The sequence below is a fragment of the Rhinatrema bivittatum genome, unplaced genomic scaffold (assembly GCF_901001135.1).
Source record: "Rhinatrema bivittatum unplaced genomic scaffold, aRhiBiv1.1, whole genome shotgun sequence".
In the NCBI taxonomy this organism is placed as follows: domain Eukaryota; kingdom Metazoa; phylum Chordata; class Amphibia; order Gymnophiona; family Rhinatrematidae; genus Rhinatrema; species Rhinatrema bivittatum.
In genome coordinates this window covers 235,270-255,203 of record NW_021820554.1, presented here as the reverse complement: position 1 = coordinate 255,203, position 19,934 = coordinate 235,270, and the positions used below count along the sequence as shown (strand labels likewise).

At 44.4% G+C, this 19,934-nt stretch overlaps 1 protein-coding gene across 1 annotated transcript in view; it reads left to right on the top strand.

Annotated features, from left to right (window-relative positions):
* Window positions 1–19,934, top strand: part of LOC115081713 (maltase-glucoamylase, intestinal-like) — a gene marked incomplete at its 5' end in the record, with an annotated part of 276,490 nt that overhangs the window by 191,105 nt on the left and 65,451 nt on the right. The window contains 3 exon segments of the mRNA XM_029586132.1: window positions 6,203–6,337; window positions 11,140–11,227; window positions 16,133–16,271. Coding sequence (XP_029441992.1) covers window positions 6,203–6,337; window positions 11,140–11,227; window positions 16,133–16,271 — 362 coding nt within the window.

Genomic DNA, 19,934 nt, shown 5'->3' with positions numbered 1-19,934 from the left:
GACGCCTCACCCCTGAGGAGCGCCTTAGATGGAGACATTTGGGTCTGTACTGCAGAGCTGCAGGACAATGCCTGTCTTCATGTCCCGTTCATCTGGGAAACACTCTGGCCTGAACTTGGGCTCTACCTCTCCGGCCCCCCAGCTAACGCTACCTTGACCTGGAACTCTTGTTCCTTCTCCACCTTGACTTTAGTCAATTCAGGAGCTGGCAGGAACTTCCTTGGGAAGGATTTGGTCCAACTCCTGGGCATTCCTACCTGTTTTGTTGAGAAACCACTACTCATTGCCTCCATCCACGGCAACCCTCTACTGGGAAGGATCTCTCAAGTCACCGTTCCTGTCCACCTCCTCACTGGAACTCTACATGAGGAGGAGGTAGAATTCTTCATCCTGGATAAGTCCATCCATACAGTGGTGTTAGGGTTACCACGGCTTCAGCGCCACTTGCCCCACTTTGATTGGGAGACCCTACAACTCGCCAAATGGAGTTCTGCTTGTCATCGCACCTGCCTCAGGAGAGTGGAACCACCGTCAGTGATCCCGCTAGTGGTTACTGTCTCAGTCTTCCCTATGCCATATGCTGACTTTGGGGATGTGTTCTCGAATCAGAAGGCTGACCTCCTTCCACCACACCATGAGTTTGACTGCCCCATTGAATTATTACCAGGTACAACACCCCATAGGGGCAGAACTTGCCCTTTGTCTGTACCGAAGACCTGAGTTATGTCAGACTATATCCACAAAAACTTCGCTAAAGGCTTTATCCGTCCCTTCACGTTGCCTGCTAGTGCAGGCTTCTGCTTTGTCACCAAGAAGGATGGGTCACTATGACCATGCATAGACTATCACGGCTTGAATGCCATCACTCGCAAGGATAAGTACCCTCTGCCTTTGATTAATGAGTTGTTTGATCACCTCCAAGGGGCGACCATCTTCACCAAACTGGACTTATTAGGAGCATACAACCTGGTTCGTATCCATCCCGAAGATATCTGGAAGGCAGTCTTTAATAACAGGGATGGACATTATGAATACCTTGTGATGCCATTTGACCTTCGCAATGTCCCTGCGCTGTTCCAACGCATGATCAATGAAACCTTTCATAACCTGCTCTACATGAAGGTCGCCTACCTAGACGACATCCTTATTTTCTCTAAGGATCTTGCTACCCATCATTTGGATGTCTGCATGATGCAGCAACATCTGCTGGAGATTCACCTTTTTGCCAAGCTAGATAAGTGCTTGTTTGAGAAACATTTATCCTTCCTGGAATATATCGTTTCCTGACATTGCTTCTCCATGGACCCCATTAAGCTACGAAGCATCCAAGATTGGCCCCAAACTATGGGCCTCCAAGCACTCCAGTGGTTCCTTGGTTTTACCAACTACTACCCCCACTTCATAGCCAATTACTCTCTGGTTGCCGCACCCCTCACGACTCTTACCCGTAAGGGTAGTGGTATGAAGAACTGAACCCCAGAGGCGATTGCGATCTTTCAAGCACTGAAAGATGCCTTCTTAAGACCCTGCTTGCGTCACCTGGACCTGAATCGCCCCATTGTTGAAATTGACGCTTCTGCTATCGTAGCTGGGGCGGTGTTGAGTCAGCATTGCCCAAAAGGGGTTCTGCGTCCTTGTTCCTTCTATTCCCATAAGTTCTCCCCTGCGGAGCGAAATTATAGCATCAGGGACTACTTGCAATTAAACTTTCTCTCGAGGAATGGCGTCCCTGGCTGAAGGGTGCCCTACATCAGTTTACAATTTTCACAGACCACAAGAACCTGGATCATCTCTGGCACGGCCAGCGTTTAAATGCTTGCCCGGGCCTGCTGGGCATTATTCTTTACCCGATTTGACATTTATCTCCGATACCATCCAGCCGAGAAGAATCTCCAGGCTGATGCCCTGTCTTGTTTATTTGAACACAAGGACTCCCCAGATGAGCCTTGGCATATCATTGATCCTGCCTGCATTTCCATGTCTGCCACCGTGACCGTGCCTACAGGAAAAGCAGTGGTGCACTGCAGGCTTTGTGAAAAGGTGCTGCAATGGGCACACGATTCTAGAGTAGCTGGCCATCCTGGACACGCCCGCTACTATTGGTGGCCCACCATGTCCTCTGACACGCGTGCTTACGTAGACTCCTGTCTTATGTGTGCTCAACGGATACCTTCTGTGGGCCAGTCTTGGGACATGCTGCAGCCTCTACCTGCCCCTGAAAAACCCTGGACTCACCTGTCCACCAATTTCGTGGTGGACTTTCCAGTGTTGATGGGGAACATTGTCATCTGGGTGATCATGGACAGGTTCTCCAAGATGGCTCATTTTGTGCTGCTTCCCACCTTGCCTTCAGCACCCGAACTTGCATGTCTGTTCTTTCTCCATGTTTTCTGTCTCCATGGATTGCCTAAGGACATCGCCTCCGACAGGGGGCCTCAGTTTGTCGCCCGCTACTGGCGCTCACTATGCAAAAAATTCAGAATCTCCATCAGCCTGACCACTGCTTATCATCCACAGGCTAATGGCCAAGCTGAGCAGGTGAACCGCTCCCTCAAGTGCTTTCTCCATGCTTACTCCAACGACCAGCAAGACAGCTGGGCCCAACCGCTCCCGTGGGCCGAATTTTCTCATAATTCTCACATCGTTGCAGCCAAGGGAGTCTCCCCTCTTTCTCTGGTGTATGGCAGACAGCCATGGCCTCCTTTGCTGATCCCCCCATTGGTGCCTTCTCCAACAGCCCAGGCAACTGCGGACACACTTCAGGCCTTATGGACACGCACTAACCAACGATTGCATCAGGTGGCCACACATGCCAAGAAATCATCGGACGTCCTTTGCAGATCTGCTCCTGAATTCCAACCTGGTGATAATTATGGCTGAGCACCTGCCATATCCATTTGAAGCTCCCCTTCCAGCAGTTCGCTCACTGGTATATCGGGCATTTCCTGGTTGTTCGACACATTGGCCCAGTGACAGTCCTGTCTGCCACCTACACTGGGAGTATACAACTCTTTCCATGTCTCGCTACTCAAGCCTCTAGTGTTCTCTTGGCCATCCCATAAGACTCCAGTACCATCACAAGTCATCTCGTAGACTGACATGATCTACCGAGTACAAGAAGTTTTGGATGTCTGGAGGAGAGGCCGCTGTTGGGAGTACCTCCTCTGTTGGGAGAGGTATGGCTCCGAATTAAAATTCCTGGGAACCAGCCTGTAACATTTTGGATAAAGGACTCCTTCAACAGTTACACCAAGCCCATCCAGGCAAACCGAGACCTTCAAGACGGGGGTGTAAAAGGGGATACTGTTGTGTTTCCCACTGCAGCAGGCCCGCGGCCAGCTCCAGTCACCCCCAATGCCCAGGTTCCGGATCTGGCCCTTACTCATTGGCAGCAGTAGGCAGTTGCCTATGTGGTCATACCTGCTACACTTCCAGGCTCCTCCAGCAGCTTCGTGGCCTCCTCCGGTCCAGGTCGGGTCTCCCTACCTGCATCGAAGGGAGACTCGACCTGGACTTAAGTGCGCACCTTCACTGACTTTAAAGGGGCCGCGGTGGGAAATCTTCCCACGGCCCCAGACAATGATGTCTCTCGGCCTTACTATTTAAGGCAGGGTCCGCCATTCAGTCTTTGCCTTGGCAACAGTTCTCCACGCTTCCTGTCATGTGCTTAGTTGCCTCTTGTTAGTAGAGATGAGCTTCGTTTTTCTGGCTCGAGTTGGGTTTCGGTTTAGGCGCTTCGTGGGAAAACGAAACTGGAACCCGAACCCGGAAAAACGAATAAAAAAAAAAACAGGAATCGGGAAAAAAACCGCGAATCGGGAAAAAAACCCACCCCAAACCCTTAAATATTACTTTCTTACACCCCCCCCACTATCCCGATCCCTCCCCAAGACTTACTAAAAGTCCCTTGTGGTCCAGCGGGGTCCCGCGAGCAATCTTCTCCCTCCATGCCGTCGGGCTTTCTATGACTCAAAATGGCGCCGAGACCCTTGCCCTTTACGATGTTACAGGGGCTACCAGTGCCATTGGTCAGCCCCTGTCACATGGGGCTGACCAATGGCCACTGTTTCGTGGTTCAGGTGCCCCCGAACCACAACGAATTAGGCAATTTCATTGAAATTGCCTAATTCGTTTCCTGACTATCCTTTCCTGACTTTCCTTTGAACGAATTCCTTGGCTTTGACCCTGACTATGCTCCTACCATGTGACAGGGGCTGACCAATGACACCGGTAGCCCCTGTGACATCGTAAGGGCAAGGCTATCGGTGCCATTTTGAGTCATAGCAGGCCCGACAGCATGGAGGGAGAGATCGTTCGCGGGACCCCGCTGGACCACCAGGGACTTTTAGTAAGTCTTGGGGAGAGATCGGGATGGTGGGGTGGGGGGGGGGGGGAGTGTAAGAAAGTAAAATTTAAGGGTTGGGGTGGGTTTTTTTGTTTTTTCTTTTTTATAAATGTGCTCCTCCCCCCACACTAACCCGAAAAACAAATTTTCCCCAAAGCTCGGGGAAAATCCGTTTCATGGGTCAGGTCCCCCCAAACCACAACGAATTAGGCAATTTCAATTCGTAATAAACGAATACACATCTTTACTTGTTAGTGTTCTTGTTCGAGTATCTTTATTCCAGTATCTGATCCTGTTCCAGTATTCATGTTTCTGTTCCTGTTCCAGTCCCTGTGCTCCAGTTCCAACTTCCTGTTTCCTGACTTTCCTTTGGACGAATTCCTTGGCTTTGACCCTGATCACGCTCTAGATGGATTCCTTGCTTTTGACCCTTGCTTGAACCTGACCTTGTCTCCAGCTGCCTGCCCTGAGCTCAGCTTGAACCTGACCTTGTCTCCAGCCGCCTTCCCTGACTTCAGCTTGATCTTATCTCCAGCTGACTGCCTTGAACTTGGCCTTTCTTAGCCACCTGCCTACTCGCAAGCCCAGACTTAACTTGTTCCTAACTGCTCGCCTGCTCTGTCTGTCCGGGTTTCTGGACCCTGGCCTAGTCTTTAACCTTGTTCCTTCAGACCCTGTATTTCCACCACTTCCTGGCTCCCTGCCTTGGACACTCTCTCCAGGATCAACCACACGGAGGCCCACCTAAGACCAGCTGGTCCCGGTACCCAAAGGCTCAATCTGCGGGGAACAAGGGCTGGTATTGGCGAAGTTCCAGTCAACCTCTGCTTCCCGTTTGGCCCCACCTCCCGATGGTGGTGCTCCATGGGGACTTTCCCCATGGGTAGCGCCAACCCCACCTCGGGCCAAGGGTCCACCTCCGCAATACTTTTCATGAGGCCACACCTTTATAAGGACACTGAGATAATGACAGTAGTTCAGAAGAGAGTTACAGGCCCTGTAACTCGAAATACAATCTCTAAAAATAGTGAAAATGATTGAAAAATGTAAATATCTTTCAGGTTTCAATAACGTATATGAAGGTAGTATTTTCTAGAAACTGATTATGAAGTGGGAAGGAAGGACCCTCAAAGTAAATGAAAGGAAATGTTTGTTAATTAAGAAGGCAGTGGATGTCTAGAATAGCTTATTCTCCATTGTGGTGATAGTAACCCAAAAAGAGATGAAATCAGTGTAAGCTTGGGACAAATACAGAGCCTGTGATAAGGTCAAGGGAAGATGCTGACTAGAGATTAAGTAGGATCTATGCTGCTATAGCAATCAGGGGCACCTGGGTAGACTGACTGCACCAAGTGGTCTGAAAATGAAGACTGCAATAATGAGCCTGAACACTAATATTCAAAGGGAAACTCCTCAGTACGAGAAAGTTAAATGAAAGCTCCATGCATACTTTGCTTCCCCCTACCTGCCCATGCTCTTTTTTTTCTGCAGGTAAAAGTACATGCGAACATACAGGCATTGTATGCAAATCTATCTCATGCATATTCATTGTGGACATCCTGAAAACCTGGCCTGTTTGTGGCACTCGAAGCCTGGAGTTCGCCATCGCTGTTATAGACTATTCAATGTACTGAGCATGAATTATGCATCTGACCAAGTGAACTCTGTCCTTGAAAGCTCATACCTCGGTACATTGAATAGTCTATAAAGTGCCACCCGCTTTGTGTCGTATGTGGTAGAAACTTGAACTGAATTTGAATTTCTCCTGCATGCTTTTGAAATGCTTAACATCATAAAAGAAATACAGATCTGTTTCACTGTCTATATTTTATACAAAGAAACTCTTTTCTTTTGCAGCGATACAGAGCTTATGCAGCGATGCCAGACTTCTTCAGAAACAGTACTGTTGCTTGGTGGGAAACAGAAATAAGAGAGTACTATAATAATACCAATGACCATACAAAAAGTATTAAATTTGATGGGCTGTGGATAGTAAGTTTCTATATTTTATGTCAATTTAAAAAAAATTAATTGTGATGTTTTCTATTAACAGTAAACCCATACATTATAAAAAAATGAAACGAAGCCAGAAATCATATATGTTAAGTGGTTGTTTTTGTAGATTAGGTTTACTCATATGGATGTTTGTGAACAATGATGGCAAAACTTGTAGTTTAAAATTTATATAGTAGGATTGATATTTGCAATACTAAGAAACACCTACCAGTACTATGGCCAGATCACTTCATCATTTCCTAGCAAATTCATTACTTGTACAAGTTCGGTGTTACATTCTAGTATGGTGGACTTTAATGCAGCTCAGAAGATGTAATTGCTGTATTATGTAGCTCTCGAAAGAATCCACATTGACAACATCATGGTAAGCATCATGTGTTTAATTTATACTTTGCTTTTTCAGGCACTTCAAAGCAGATTACATTCAGGTACTTGAGGTATTTTTCTGTCCTCAGAGGGTTCACAATCTACAAGAGAGATTTATTAAGCTGCAATATTTTCTTGCGGGAAGAGGACATTTTCGCAGGGCGGTCCCACAATAGTTTGCCCATCCCTAACAAAATATCGCATCATTCTTGGCACACAATTTTTTAAAATCACAGGATCAACGTGTGGCAAAGATCGTGAGCTGAAACAAGGCATGATGGTAGCCCACCTTGTCCTGGACCACCATCGCATTAAAGGGCCCGAGGCCTTAAAATAACTCTCCCTCAAATTAAGCCCGGAGGTTCATTAAGACCCCTACCTGACCCACATCTTTCTAAAAGGTCGGTGGTGGCTAGTGGGGGTCCAGAGTACTCCCTTGCTCTGGGTTGGGTCGACACCATTTTGAAAAATGACATCAACCGGGCCCGGAACAAGGGGGCACTCTGGGCCGCCACTAGCCACCACTGATCTTTTAAGAAAGGTAGGGGGGAAGTGGTTGGGGGTTGTGGTGCCCACCCAGACTATCAAGTGTGTTTTGTATGGTGGGGGTGAAGAAGGAGCTTATGGAGACACGAGACTCCCAGGGATGGTTGACTCTTGAACTGAAGAGAGGGTGGAGGCTGCTGTTTGGGGCGGGGGGGGGGGGGGTCTTCTAAAGGGTGGGGTTGAAGTCATTGTGTGTAGCAGTAATGAAGACGCATCAGGCAGCTTTCATGGCAGGCAGGCAGGCAAAAGAGACCTGAGCACACCTCAGAGTCCTCCTTTATTGTACATTCATACAAAGGCAGATGATGTGTCATCACATGATTGGCTACTTTCCCCATAGCAACAAAAATGTCTCTACACTATTGGCTTTGGCTCAGGGGGTGTGCACGGATCATTTCATTGGCTGCTGAAATCTATACCTCCTGACTTTGTCCTGCCTCTGACTAGGGAACACCCAGCCCTACTTTCAGGCTATCAGGATTAATTATAAGCCAGAGAAATACATGAAGTCAGGTATCCTCTCCTTGGCAGAGACTTAAGCACAAGTGATGCTTTTATTCAGGCAAAGGTCAGGGAGAAGGGAAGTTAGTGTTTAAACCCTGATGAAATGGCTTGCTGGCAAAGCTTATAATTCCCACAATTGTGTGGTACTTTATTGATACCAGGGGAGAGGTTAGGGAAGGGGCGCATTGCCACACAGTTTAAACATTTTATTTTCTGTTGAGGATTGCTGCATCTCTACAGGTGGTGGTGATGGGGAGGGGGGCTCCACAGACCACTGGGCATGATTTGCGAGATTTCTGTGTGTATGTGTGTGTGTGTGTGTGGGGGGGGGGGGGGCGGTATTTCTGGCTGCTTGGCTCTTTCAATTTTCCCATGGGAGCAACAGGGACCTGCACTAGTATCTGGATGCTTCCTTAGAAAAATAACTATGCCTCCTTCGCAATAAAATCATGGGATGACCTTTTTCTAAGGCAGCCATGTTATTTAATTTACCTTGAATGCATATGCATAAGTTGTGTTGCATGTATTAGGCAATTTTATGTTTATGCATGAAAAGAAGTTTACTTCTATGGAAGGAGGAATACATTGACGATATTGTGCAATATCACAGCTTAGTAAATCTCCTATAAATTTGTATCTGAGGCAAAAGAGAGTAAATTACCCACAGTCACAGCAGGATTTGATCCTTAGCATACCTGGCTCATAGCCCACTGACTAACTACTAGGCTACTCCTCCATTCTAGCAGAATGTCCTACTTTTTCTAAATGCTAGTTTTCCTCCATTATATTCATCTAATGATACACAATTTCTTATATGTTGTATATATGTAGATCTACAATCAGATAAGTTAAAACCCCATAAATGGGGGTAAGCATAGGACAAGAGAAGAAAAAACAAACAAATAATGAAATGGTTTGGTGAAACACCAGGTTGTGAAATCAACACTGAAGTAATGTATCTTGACATCAGAAGGGACCAACACCTAATTTCTAGTGGAAGGTGTTGTAATGGCCACAGAATGTCTGTATCTGTGGCTCTTTTGACCTTCTTATTTTTCCAATAACTAATTGGTACATGACCTTATTTAAATAATCATATCAGAGATAGTAATCTCACAATTCTACTTAGTCTGATTATTTGCAGCTCAGAGTACACCTTAGGAAAATTGCTAGAGATATCTCACTTTTAAGTACTAATCTATAGTATATTCCATGTATTAACAGCCATTTTAAAATCATCCAAAATCGTTAGAGTGCACGATACAATATAAATGCCCCCGATTTATCGTCAGGGGCATTTGTATTGTATCGTTAAATAGGGCGCAGGAAACCGGCACACCAAAAAAACCCTAAAACCCACCCCGAACCTTTAAAACAAATCCCCCACCCTCCCGAACCCCCCCCAAAATGTTTTAAATTACCTGGGGTCCAGTGGGGGGGGTCCCGACGCGATCTCCCTCTCTCTGGCCACGGCTGAGTTAAGAGAAATGGCGCCAGTGGCCCTTTGCCCTTATCATGTGACAGGGCAAAGGTAGCGCTGGCGCCATTTTGGTTCCTGGCTCCCGACATCACGCGTGCAGGAGATCACCCCCGGACCCCCGCTGGACCCCCAGGGACTTTTGGCCAGCTTGGGGGGGCCTCTTGACCCCCACAAGACTTGCCAAAAGTCCAGCGGGGGTCCGGGAGCAACCTCCTGCATGCGGGCCGTATTGCCAATCTTCAAAATGGCGCCGGCGCTACCTTTGCCCTGTCACATGATAAGGGCAAAGGGCCACTGGCGCCATTTCTATTAAAGCAGCCGTGGCCAGAGAGAGGGAGATCGCGTCGGGACCCCCCCACTGGACCCCAGGTAATTTAAAACATTTTGGGGGGTTCGGGAGGGTGGGGGATTTGTTTTAAAGGTTCGGGGTAGGTTTTAGGGTTTTTTTGGTGTGCCGGTTTTCCCGCCCTCCCCCGATTTACGATTTTTAATGATTTAAAAAAAAAAAAACCAAAACACAACGATCAGATTTCCCTCCCCCCCCAGCCAAAATCGATTGTTAAGACGATCGATCACACGATTCACACCCCTACAAATGAAGTTATTTGCATTCATAAATTTTTGTGCACTGGGGGCTGCCATCGTACATTAAAAGCCCATGATATGTTGTTTTGCCTCTCGAAATTTACTGTGAGACAAAACAACATGGTGACACAGCTGCAATATAATTGGGGGAGGGGCACAATATCATGGCAATATCCCTCTTGATAGCTGAAGTAAAATATCAGAATAAAATGTCTGCCTGTTGCTCAATAATCAAACCACCTATATTTGGAGAGATGAGGAGGTGAATACTATGGTAAATTCTGTACCTTAACACAGGGGTACTCAAACCAGTCCAATGGCCCTCTCCCTAACCATTCAGGTTTTCAGGATATCCTTAATGAATATGCATGAGAAATATTTATATACACAGGAGGTAGTGCATGCAAATAAATCTCATGCATATTCATTAGGGATATCCTGAAAATCCAACTGGCTGGGGGGCACATATGACCTGTTTGAGCACCCCTGCTTTAAGATATCTCACATAGAATCCAGTGATATAAATAACCTCAATAATTTTTAATTGGACCATCATATTTTGAAGCACACAGCCACAACGTAAGCCACTTATTCTCCAATTATAATCATTAGTCCATCAATCTCATGCTCCATTTTTTATAGACTTCTTTCTGCACAATGAAAATTATAAGAGGAAGAAAATACTTATCTTGATGCATAACTTTGCCTTTTTTTCATACAGCAATACATTTATTTGATGAATATATGAAGCTTAATGCTAATTCTTAATAATCAACTGCTCTGGAACACAACACACCTCAAATTCTGAGGGGGCCTATAAAAATTATTGAGATTTATATTTGTGGATTCTGTGTTATGCATCTCTGAGTATGAACACGGTATCCTACCGAGTATGGTTTTCATTTTAGAATATCGTACCGTGTCGTCTACAATTGGTCCAAGCATTCTGTGTTATAATAACATGCTGCAGCAGCAAAAGTAATGGGAAATTAAAACAGCCCAGATGGAAATAATGGTTGGGAAGGAATTATATTGGCATGAATTGTGCTGTATTGTGAAGTGATAGACAGAGATCAACTGGGATCTATGGTACTGCTCTAGGAAGTAAATAGGGCAGACTGGATGATTCTCAGTTTTTGTATTTTGAACTCAATGCAAAAGTGATCTGTGTATAGAAAGTATTAAAAATGAATATTGCAATTGTATTCCCCAAGTCATCTACCTTTTCCTTAAGTATCTTTAGATCATGATCAGTGTATATTTCTCTCTCTCTCTCACTCTCTTTTTTTCTTTAAAGGACATGAATGAGCCATCAAGTTTTGTCCATGGAACTGTTGGTGGTACCTGCAGTAATAAATTGCTAAACTTTCCTCCATATATGCCATGTAAGGATGCTAATTATATTTTGGTGTCAAACATTCATTTAAATGCATCAAACTGGACACAGAAATGCTCTAAATGGAAAGATACAGACACACACACACACACACATATTTTAGTACATTTTGCAAATGTCACAAGAGTTCATCTAATGTCAACAGATTCTACATTGTGCAGAAATACACATTTTAATGTATGTATATAATAAATTGACAATTCATGCTTTTCTATCAAAACAAAAAAAAGCCCCTGCACCAAAAGAGTACCTGTGCAGGCCAAAGTCTGAATTAGGCTGATTAAGATCAGTTTATCAATATAGATTTGAACCTTCCTTAGGTGAATAGAAACTGTCATAAATGAGTCAATTTTGGAGGGCATCAGGTCTTGACAAAGATACTCGCTATTGGTTTGAAAAAAAGATATTTGGAGTATGCAGGGGTTAAAACCATCATAAATATTCCATAATTCTGCTCAACCCACAAAGTGGTGCACAAGGGGTTATTCACCCACAAATCTGTGCAAATTTTGTTCTCCTGTCATGCTTAGGGTAGGATAAAGTCCAACTATGAAGTCACAAAAGCTCTTCAGGAGTTGAATATTAAGTGGTTTGTGTAATGAAAGGGTCTCCTTTTCCATCCAAAGGAAAAATACTGTTCCTTTGCAGAAGACTTGCACATCGATTATGAAGAATGAGAAAAGTTATTTTGTGATAGACTCACACATGCTGACCTTCCATGCAAGTAAATCATAAGGCTTTGAATCTTACTGTTAGGAACATGGCTTGCGGGATGGCCCCTGCAAGCCACTGTTCTTACCCCCATGCCTCTGAGAGCAGTCAAGGATGCTGTCAACAAGCTCCCTCAACTGGGACACCACCGTCTCCTCAACGCTGCCAAGCACGGCCGCCATGCTGCTTCTGTCCCGGAACCTCCTTAGGTGCATGCGTGTGCACATGATGTCAGGCTGACCGGCCTATTTAAGCAAGTGCTGCGCAGCATTACCTCACCTCAGCAACATGCATGTTTCCTAGTCTTCCTGTGTTCCTGATTCTCGTCCAGTTTTTGTCTTCCAGCTTTGTCTTCTCTAGCTTTCCTCATCTAGCCCACCTTGTCCAGCCTTGCCATGTCCTATCAGTCTTGCCCAGTGTCTTCAGTGGATCTTCGTCCACTCTTGGCTTGACTCTCTGGATCTTGACCTCTTGCATGGACCTGATCACTCTTGCTAGCTGCCTGCTCTAACCTTGGCTTGTCTCTGACTCTCTGGGACAGTAACTTTGATACTGGCACATGGTGGACATGTATGCCCATATGCTGGCTTACGCCAAAGGACATGGCCATATTATTACATACATGCCCATGGTATAAAATAGGCTGCATGTGCATATAAGTGCACAAATGCTGCCTCTACTGCATTAGTGGAGGATTTTAGTAGACATGCGCCAGTACAATTACCAGTTTCCCCAGTTTGTTCCCAGTTTGCCCAGGTAAGGGATTGGACTTCCTAACCCGCCTAGTTAAATAGTCTCCCTTTTACCTTGTTAGCACCAGTTCTTAAAACCCCGCTGAAAAGCCTAGAACTTTTTATTTTATTACTTACATGCCAAGGGACTCTGATGCACGCTTGTGGATGGAAATACTTCTGCGAACATTTCATGTTAAAGTCTCGGAGTGCCCAGATCCTGCCCAGACCATGCCCCACCCCTTTTTTTTCAGCTTCTTATTTGTGTGCATACTGGGAGATACACGCAGACTCTGTCGCCTTTTAAAATCTGCACGGCGCACTCCAGCTGAACATATTCGTGTATCTCACGGTTTTGGCTCATGCCGGGCTTTTAAAATTCACCCCTTAGTCTGCCGCCTGCCCTGACCCCGGTGTGCTTTAGGAATTTGGTTATCTACACTGCCCAAGGGACCCGCCTAAGTCCTGCTGTCTGTCAGAACCCAAGGGCTCAACCTGCAGGGGAGGCGACTGGTGAAGGTGAAGATCCAGACTGTCCCACTATAGGGTACATTCAGTAGGGGTGTGCATTCGTTTTGAACTTAAATGGAAAACGCAACTTTTTTTTTTTTTAACTTAAAAAAATGATGAGGCGTAAACGATCGGATTTCCAACTTATTCAACATAGCTATGTTGAATACGTTGGAAATCGCGATTGTTGATCTAAATAAAAATTTAAACCCCTCACCCTCCTTAATCCCCCCCCAAGACTTACCAAAACTCCCCAAGCTGGCCAAAAGTTCCGTGAGGGTCCGGGAGCGGACGCGTGGGGAATCACGTGACGTCCGCATCACTCCGACGTGACGCCAACGTCACGTGGTCCATCGCGGTTCCGCTCCCAGACCCCTCGTTGGACCCAAACGGCACTTTTGGCCAGCTTGGGGGGGCCTCCTGACCCCCCCAAGCTGGCCAAAAGTTCCTTTTGGGCCCGAGGGGTCCCAGAGCGAACCCGAGGGGAATCACGTGATGCCACGTCACTCCGACGTGACGCCGATGTCACGTGCTCCTTGCAAAGGAGTTCAGGAATGGCGTCCTGACCCCGCTGGACCACCAGGGAGTTTTGGTAAGTCTTGGGGGGGGGATTAAGGAGGGTGAGGGGTTTAAATTTTTATTTGCACATATGGACATAGACTCAACTTATGGAATTCTCCATATGTCCATATTGACTGCAAATGGGACCCCCTTTCGACTTATGGACTTATGAACTTAAACTTTTGGTCTGCACATCCCTAGCATTCAGCAGCTGCCAGAACAGGCCTCGCGGATTTGCCCTTGAGGCTGTCTCAACTATGCTGCAGCACAAAGGGCTCACTCACCTGCTACCCTTCACACTTACTGAGTGATTAAAAGCACTGTTTTGGGATTCCAACATGACATTTTCAACAATTACCTTGTTATTGCCTTGTTTCTCATTCAGTTCTATGGAGCCATGCAGAAGACATGTTTAGGAAGATATTTAAATAAGGAGCAGTTGTGAAAGCTTTGACAAGAATGTTGGCTTCTTATCCTCAGGCAGCAGTGACATTACCCCTTCAATATGCTTAGTGTGCTTCCTCTGCCCAATTCCAGATATGTCAGATTAAAGTCTCTTGCAAGCAAGCCACTACAGTCTAGGATTCAGCAAACAGGCTTTATTAGTAGTTCAGCTTTTAGCAGACAGTACAAGTATGCCTGGGCTCACACTTTAAGGTCTATATAACAAGATCCACAGATTCAAAAAGCAATCTGGTCCACAGAGCCCAACCCTTAGCCCTCAAGTTTCCAAGAATGCTTTAGAAACCTAAGGACTAATTCAGTCCTCACGGGTGGGACTGCAAGTCTAGGTTTTAACATTCCAGAAGGCTCTCCAAGTTTGCCCAAAGGGAAATTGATCAGAACCACTCCATGGCTTAAGGGCAGGGCTGCAGCCTCTAGTAATGGCAATCCACCTTGTCAAGGCTGGCCAGATTCTTTTTGTTCCTACAAGAAGTTGCTGACATTATTGGTCAAACTTTGCAGGTTTGACAAGGAATAATAAGCTGTATGTATATTTTAATGAGTCATATAATATGTTAAGCCATCAGGTCAATGGTCCATCGAGACCAGCATCCTCTGTGACAGTGGACAGCCCAGGAATTGTCTGACAGATCCCAGTGGGAAAGCCCATTCCATATTGCTCACCTTCTTGATGGCTTTTAAATGAGTGAGTTGACCCCATGATGAGTAATTCAAAATAATTTTTAGGGGGAGACAGAAAACTCAAACTAAAATATATTTCTGTTAAAAAGCATGCAATACATTAAATAGCTAACATGTAACAAAAGAGACCGATGCCAAACTTGTCTACTCTATACATTGAAGATATTTTACATTATTGCTACTGAGGACCAACTACCAACTAATTAAGAGGTTTGATTCTGAAACTTTCACAACCTTTCAAGTAAACTTAGGTGTCCATCTTTGAGGATCTGGCCAGCTGCGTACCTCTTGCTATAATATATTGTCTTCAGTGTAAAGTTGTCAGAAATCTGTGACATCCCAGCAATAGTTCTGAAGACAATAGTATCATTGTCACAGGTTTAAATGGCTACTTAAAACAGACACACTGTAGAAAAAAAAATAGGTAAACTCAAGAAAAAATCCTATTCCAATTGTTTTTGGTTTTAATTTCATTTTTTTTTGTTTATTCTGTCTTTCATTGCATATAAACTGAATGAAACAAAGCAAACAATAAATGAAGCAAAAAAAGAATGGAATGAAATAAAAAAAAATTGTTTGTGCATAGCCCCATTGTTTGCTTCAGCATTTGATTTAATTATATTAGGCAGATGCATTTTCCAGGTTTCCCAAAACTATAAAGCACTGATAATCCCACGATTATGCTCAGCTTCACTGAGTAGACATGCTAGGAGATTCCTCCTATAGACGTTTGTGGACAGCACTGTTCATTCATCTCTGGCATGAGGATTCCCTGTTACAGAATCTGCTAATGGATACCAGTCCTAGGTCTGGAGAAACAAACATGCCCACAATGTGCTATTGTCTTAAGGTGTGGTTTTAAACACATTTTTGTCTTGCAATTCTCATTGATTGATGGATCTTGCAGTTGTTATAGACCATTACCAAGTGTAATAGAGACTAAACATACTGAAATGACCAAATTAGATGACCAATTGACTTCTTTGGATGAAGATTACTTGTGTGTCTGATGCAGAAATTCTTCATATACCCAATGGGCTCATAAAGCTGCAAACAGGCTTGGACAATGTTGAGTATTCTGAAAGTACCTAGATTGCTACATCTTGGTTCAGAAATATGTGGGAAAGACTTCAATAGAGTAAAAAGTATTGTGCTAAAAAGTATATGCTACATGATGAGTCATTTATTGATTTCCTCTGGATTTGGTGGTTTAAATTAAATCTCTTTTTTATTAGCATTGGAATCAAGACATCTGGGTTTAAGTCACAAGACCTTGTGTATGGAAAGCCAACAGATCCTGCCAAATGGAAAACCAGTTAGACACTATGATGTGCATAATCTATATGGATGGTCACACACAAAACCAACATATGAGTAAGTGGTCTATCTTCCCCTTTACAGCATTTTGGGTACTTATGATAGTTTCATAGCTATTAAATGATTGCATCTTCACTCAGGTAAATAGGATTTTGAAAATTGCTACAATAGCATGCTCTATAATTGTTTATATTTCATCACAGTATAGCAACAGGTGATTTGGGGCATTATGATGAGGTTCAAAGCTGAAGCCTAAAGCAAGTGGTGAAGGTTCCAGGATTCTCATTGACTGAGATGGGGATTTTTTCTTTCCCTCAATGACAACTGTTAGGTTGGCTGCTAGCTTTAGTTGGAAGGTAGGTTTATTTATACTTTGGTTTCTACAGTCAGAATGGAATCTTGCCATCTCTTCCCCCTTTTCCAGTGGTAGAAATGTTTATTCAACAGAGTAGGACCTCCTCTATCCTTGGGTGGTATAGGCACTGATTTGCACCTGAGAAGAGCAGAAGTTATTCAGGAATGTCTTCTGATGGTCATTTCATTGGAGGGGTTAGGTACCCATGATATAGCCATTCAGGTGAGATTAATCTCCTCTGGAATCAGCATAGCAGAATGTAATTAAATGAGAGGATAACGACGTGAGCACTTCTTCGGGAACATAGGGTGCAAAATTTTATTTTCTGAGTTGACTGAAATATTAATTTAAAAATATCTATGATCATGCATTTCCAACATAAAATATCCTCTGTCAAACTCCATTGTTTGTGCAAATTATAGTGGGAAGACAGGGAAAGAGGTGTATCAGAGATGTGACAGTTTGGAGACGAGTTGGAGGGCCAAAAAGTGCATGTCTGACTGAACTTTAAATTGTAAATAGGTTTAATAGCCTTGGGCTTATGGTTGTGATGTTGCTTACTGATGTGACTTGGTTATGTTGTTATATACATTGTAGCTTGAATTAATGACATGCCATCAAATATTTTTTCTGTCCAACAAATTTAAACATAAAAGAATGAATTTTTGTTAGAGAAAATCTTTTGAAATGCCCACTGAGTCCATTTTAAGGTGACACTACTACAAATCAGATTACTTCTTTATAACATGATATTTCCTGACACTCATTTACAACCACACTCTCCACAACCACACACACACACCACCACCACTCCCCAAGGTATTTTCAGCAAACTTTTTAGTCATTAAACAGTAATTACCAAACAGTAACCCTCAAGTAATCAAAGTCATTAAAATATCAAATACTTTATGCCTCAAGGTATAATTGGACAGTTTTAATTATACTACAGATTTGCTTCAGGCTTTTGCTTATGTTGCGTGTGTATAATATTTAAATACTTGGTCCTGTAAGCTTATTTCTGCTTTAAAACTCAGATTAGTACTGTGGAAATTGAGTAGGGAAATGAGGACCTTTTTTTTTTAGGAAAAGAGTGCATGTAAGCTTTTCGTGCCATTAATTTACTATCTCAGTTATGTCATGAACTTTATTATACTTTAATTCCCTACTGAGTAATATTCCATTCTATTTTGGATAATGTAAGAGCTAATGATAATATATGTACATTGTTTCATTACCAATTCAATGAGCAAGCAAAGAAAGGCATTTGTCTATGGATCTTAATGACCTCAAAGCCCTTCCTAACTTTGAAATTACCATAAAAAAAGATAATATCAAGGCCACTGGAATTTTTTGAGCCGAGTGAAAGTTATGTTTGGCAGGGCACCAAAGTGTCACCGTCAATCAAGGCACTCGCACAAGTGCTGACAGGGCAATAAAGCAAATTTGATTCTCATGCTGTCAGCCAAATCAAAGTATGATTTGAATATTGTCAGCAGATAATAATTGAAAACTGAAGACAAAGATATCATTGCATCCAGATAATATGAATTAATAATATTGGCATCTTCTTTTCTAAAATCCTGTCTCCACGGCAGAGAAGTCTCTAATGAAAGCTACAGCTTCAAAAAATATTCTTTATACTTAAATATTAACCAACTGAAAATAATAAATCTTTCCACTTATTTGTTTAGGAAGTTTAAAGATCTTCATTTTATTCCTTAACCTTGGGGTAAGTCCAAGTAGCTGCTGTACATATAGGGGGCAGTATAAGAGACCTGGGGGGGAGGGGAGTTAGAGTTCTTTGGGTAGAAAACAAGCACATTTTCAAAGGAAAACTCCACTTAAAAAATGTTAGCCGGCGGGGACTTCGGGTACAAATGTACTCAAAGATTTTCCACCTGCTGAACAGCAGGTACAAAGTACCCACAAAGTCAGGATGGGAATATCAAAATGAAATCCCCCGCACGAGATTTCCCACCTGGTGTGGGCAGCTATGCTTGCTATGAACCAGAGAGTGTACTAGTGTACTCTAACCCACCTTCAGGCTGCTGCAATACAGTGCACTCAGCTGAGTGCACTGGTCAATCCGTTGTTGGACATGCATTTTGGACACACGTCCACAGGCTCTTATGCTCTAAGGGGTAGACTTTCAAAGGGTTACGCACGTAATATAGACGTGTAACCCCCGAAAACCTACCCCTGCGTGCGCTGAGCCTATTTTGCATAGGCTCGGCTGCACGCGCAAGCCCCGGGACGCACGTATGTCCCGGGGCTTTCAAAAATGGGAAGTCCAGGAGTGGGGCCGGGGGCGGGGCAGCGGTCCGGGGGCGTTCCCTCCAGCACAGACCTGTGCCGGAGGTTCACGCGCCGGCAGCTTGCCGGCGCGTGCGAATGACACCTGCCAGAGGCAGGCGTAACTCGCCGAAACAAGGTAGGGGGGGGAATTTAGGTAGGGCTGGGGGGTGGGTTAGATAGGGGAAGGGGGGGAAAGATGGGGGGGGGAGCTAAAAAAAAGTTCCCTCCAAGGCCGCTCCGATTTCGGAGCGGCCTTGGAGGGAACGGGGAAGGCCATCGGGGCTCCCCTTGGGCTCGGCTCACTCAAGGAGCATAAGTGTGCACCCCCTTACACGCGCCAACCCTGGATTTTATAACATGCGCGCGGCAGTGCGTGCATGTCATAAAATTGGGTGCACATTTGTGCGTGCCAGGTAGCGCGCACAAATGTACCCTGCACACGTTTGATTTAAAATCTGCCCCTATGGGATTAGTGTATCCAAAATGTGCAGCCACACCGCCCCCTGCAAAGGTAATAGCGCTCATGATATATAAATTCATGTTGATGAGGCTATTAGCTATTTCCCTGATCCAAAAAAAGATGTGGGCCCAACATGCATATTTTTACCCAAAAAATTGACAGAAAAGCAGAAAATACTGCTTTTCTGTTCTTCCTCTGACTTAATATCGGTGAAATTAAGTTGAAAAACAAAATAAAAAAACAAAGAGTGCCAGCAGTCAGGTTGGCAAAAGGGACGCTCAGTTAAAAGGGTACCTTTTTCTAATCCATGGCTGTGCACAGGTTAGGAAGATGGACGCTCATAAAATTAAGTGTCCATTTTCCTAACCCTCTGACAGCCACTTCTCCTGGACACCCGCTGCCAAGGAGGTGCTGGGGGCACATAACTTCCCCTAGCACCTCCTTTTTACTGCAGCAGCTGATTTAAATATTAAATCAAGCACTCCGGAGAGGTCCGTCGGCATGCATTAGGAGAGCGATCAACCATAAGCTCCCATTTTCCACGCACCGATATTGCATCAGCCTTATTGAGTAGTTCAATTTTCAAATGGCCCACTTACCCACGTTAATT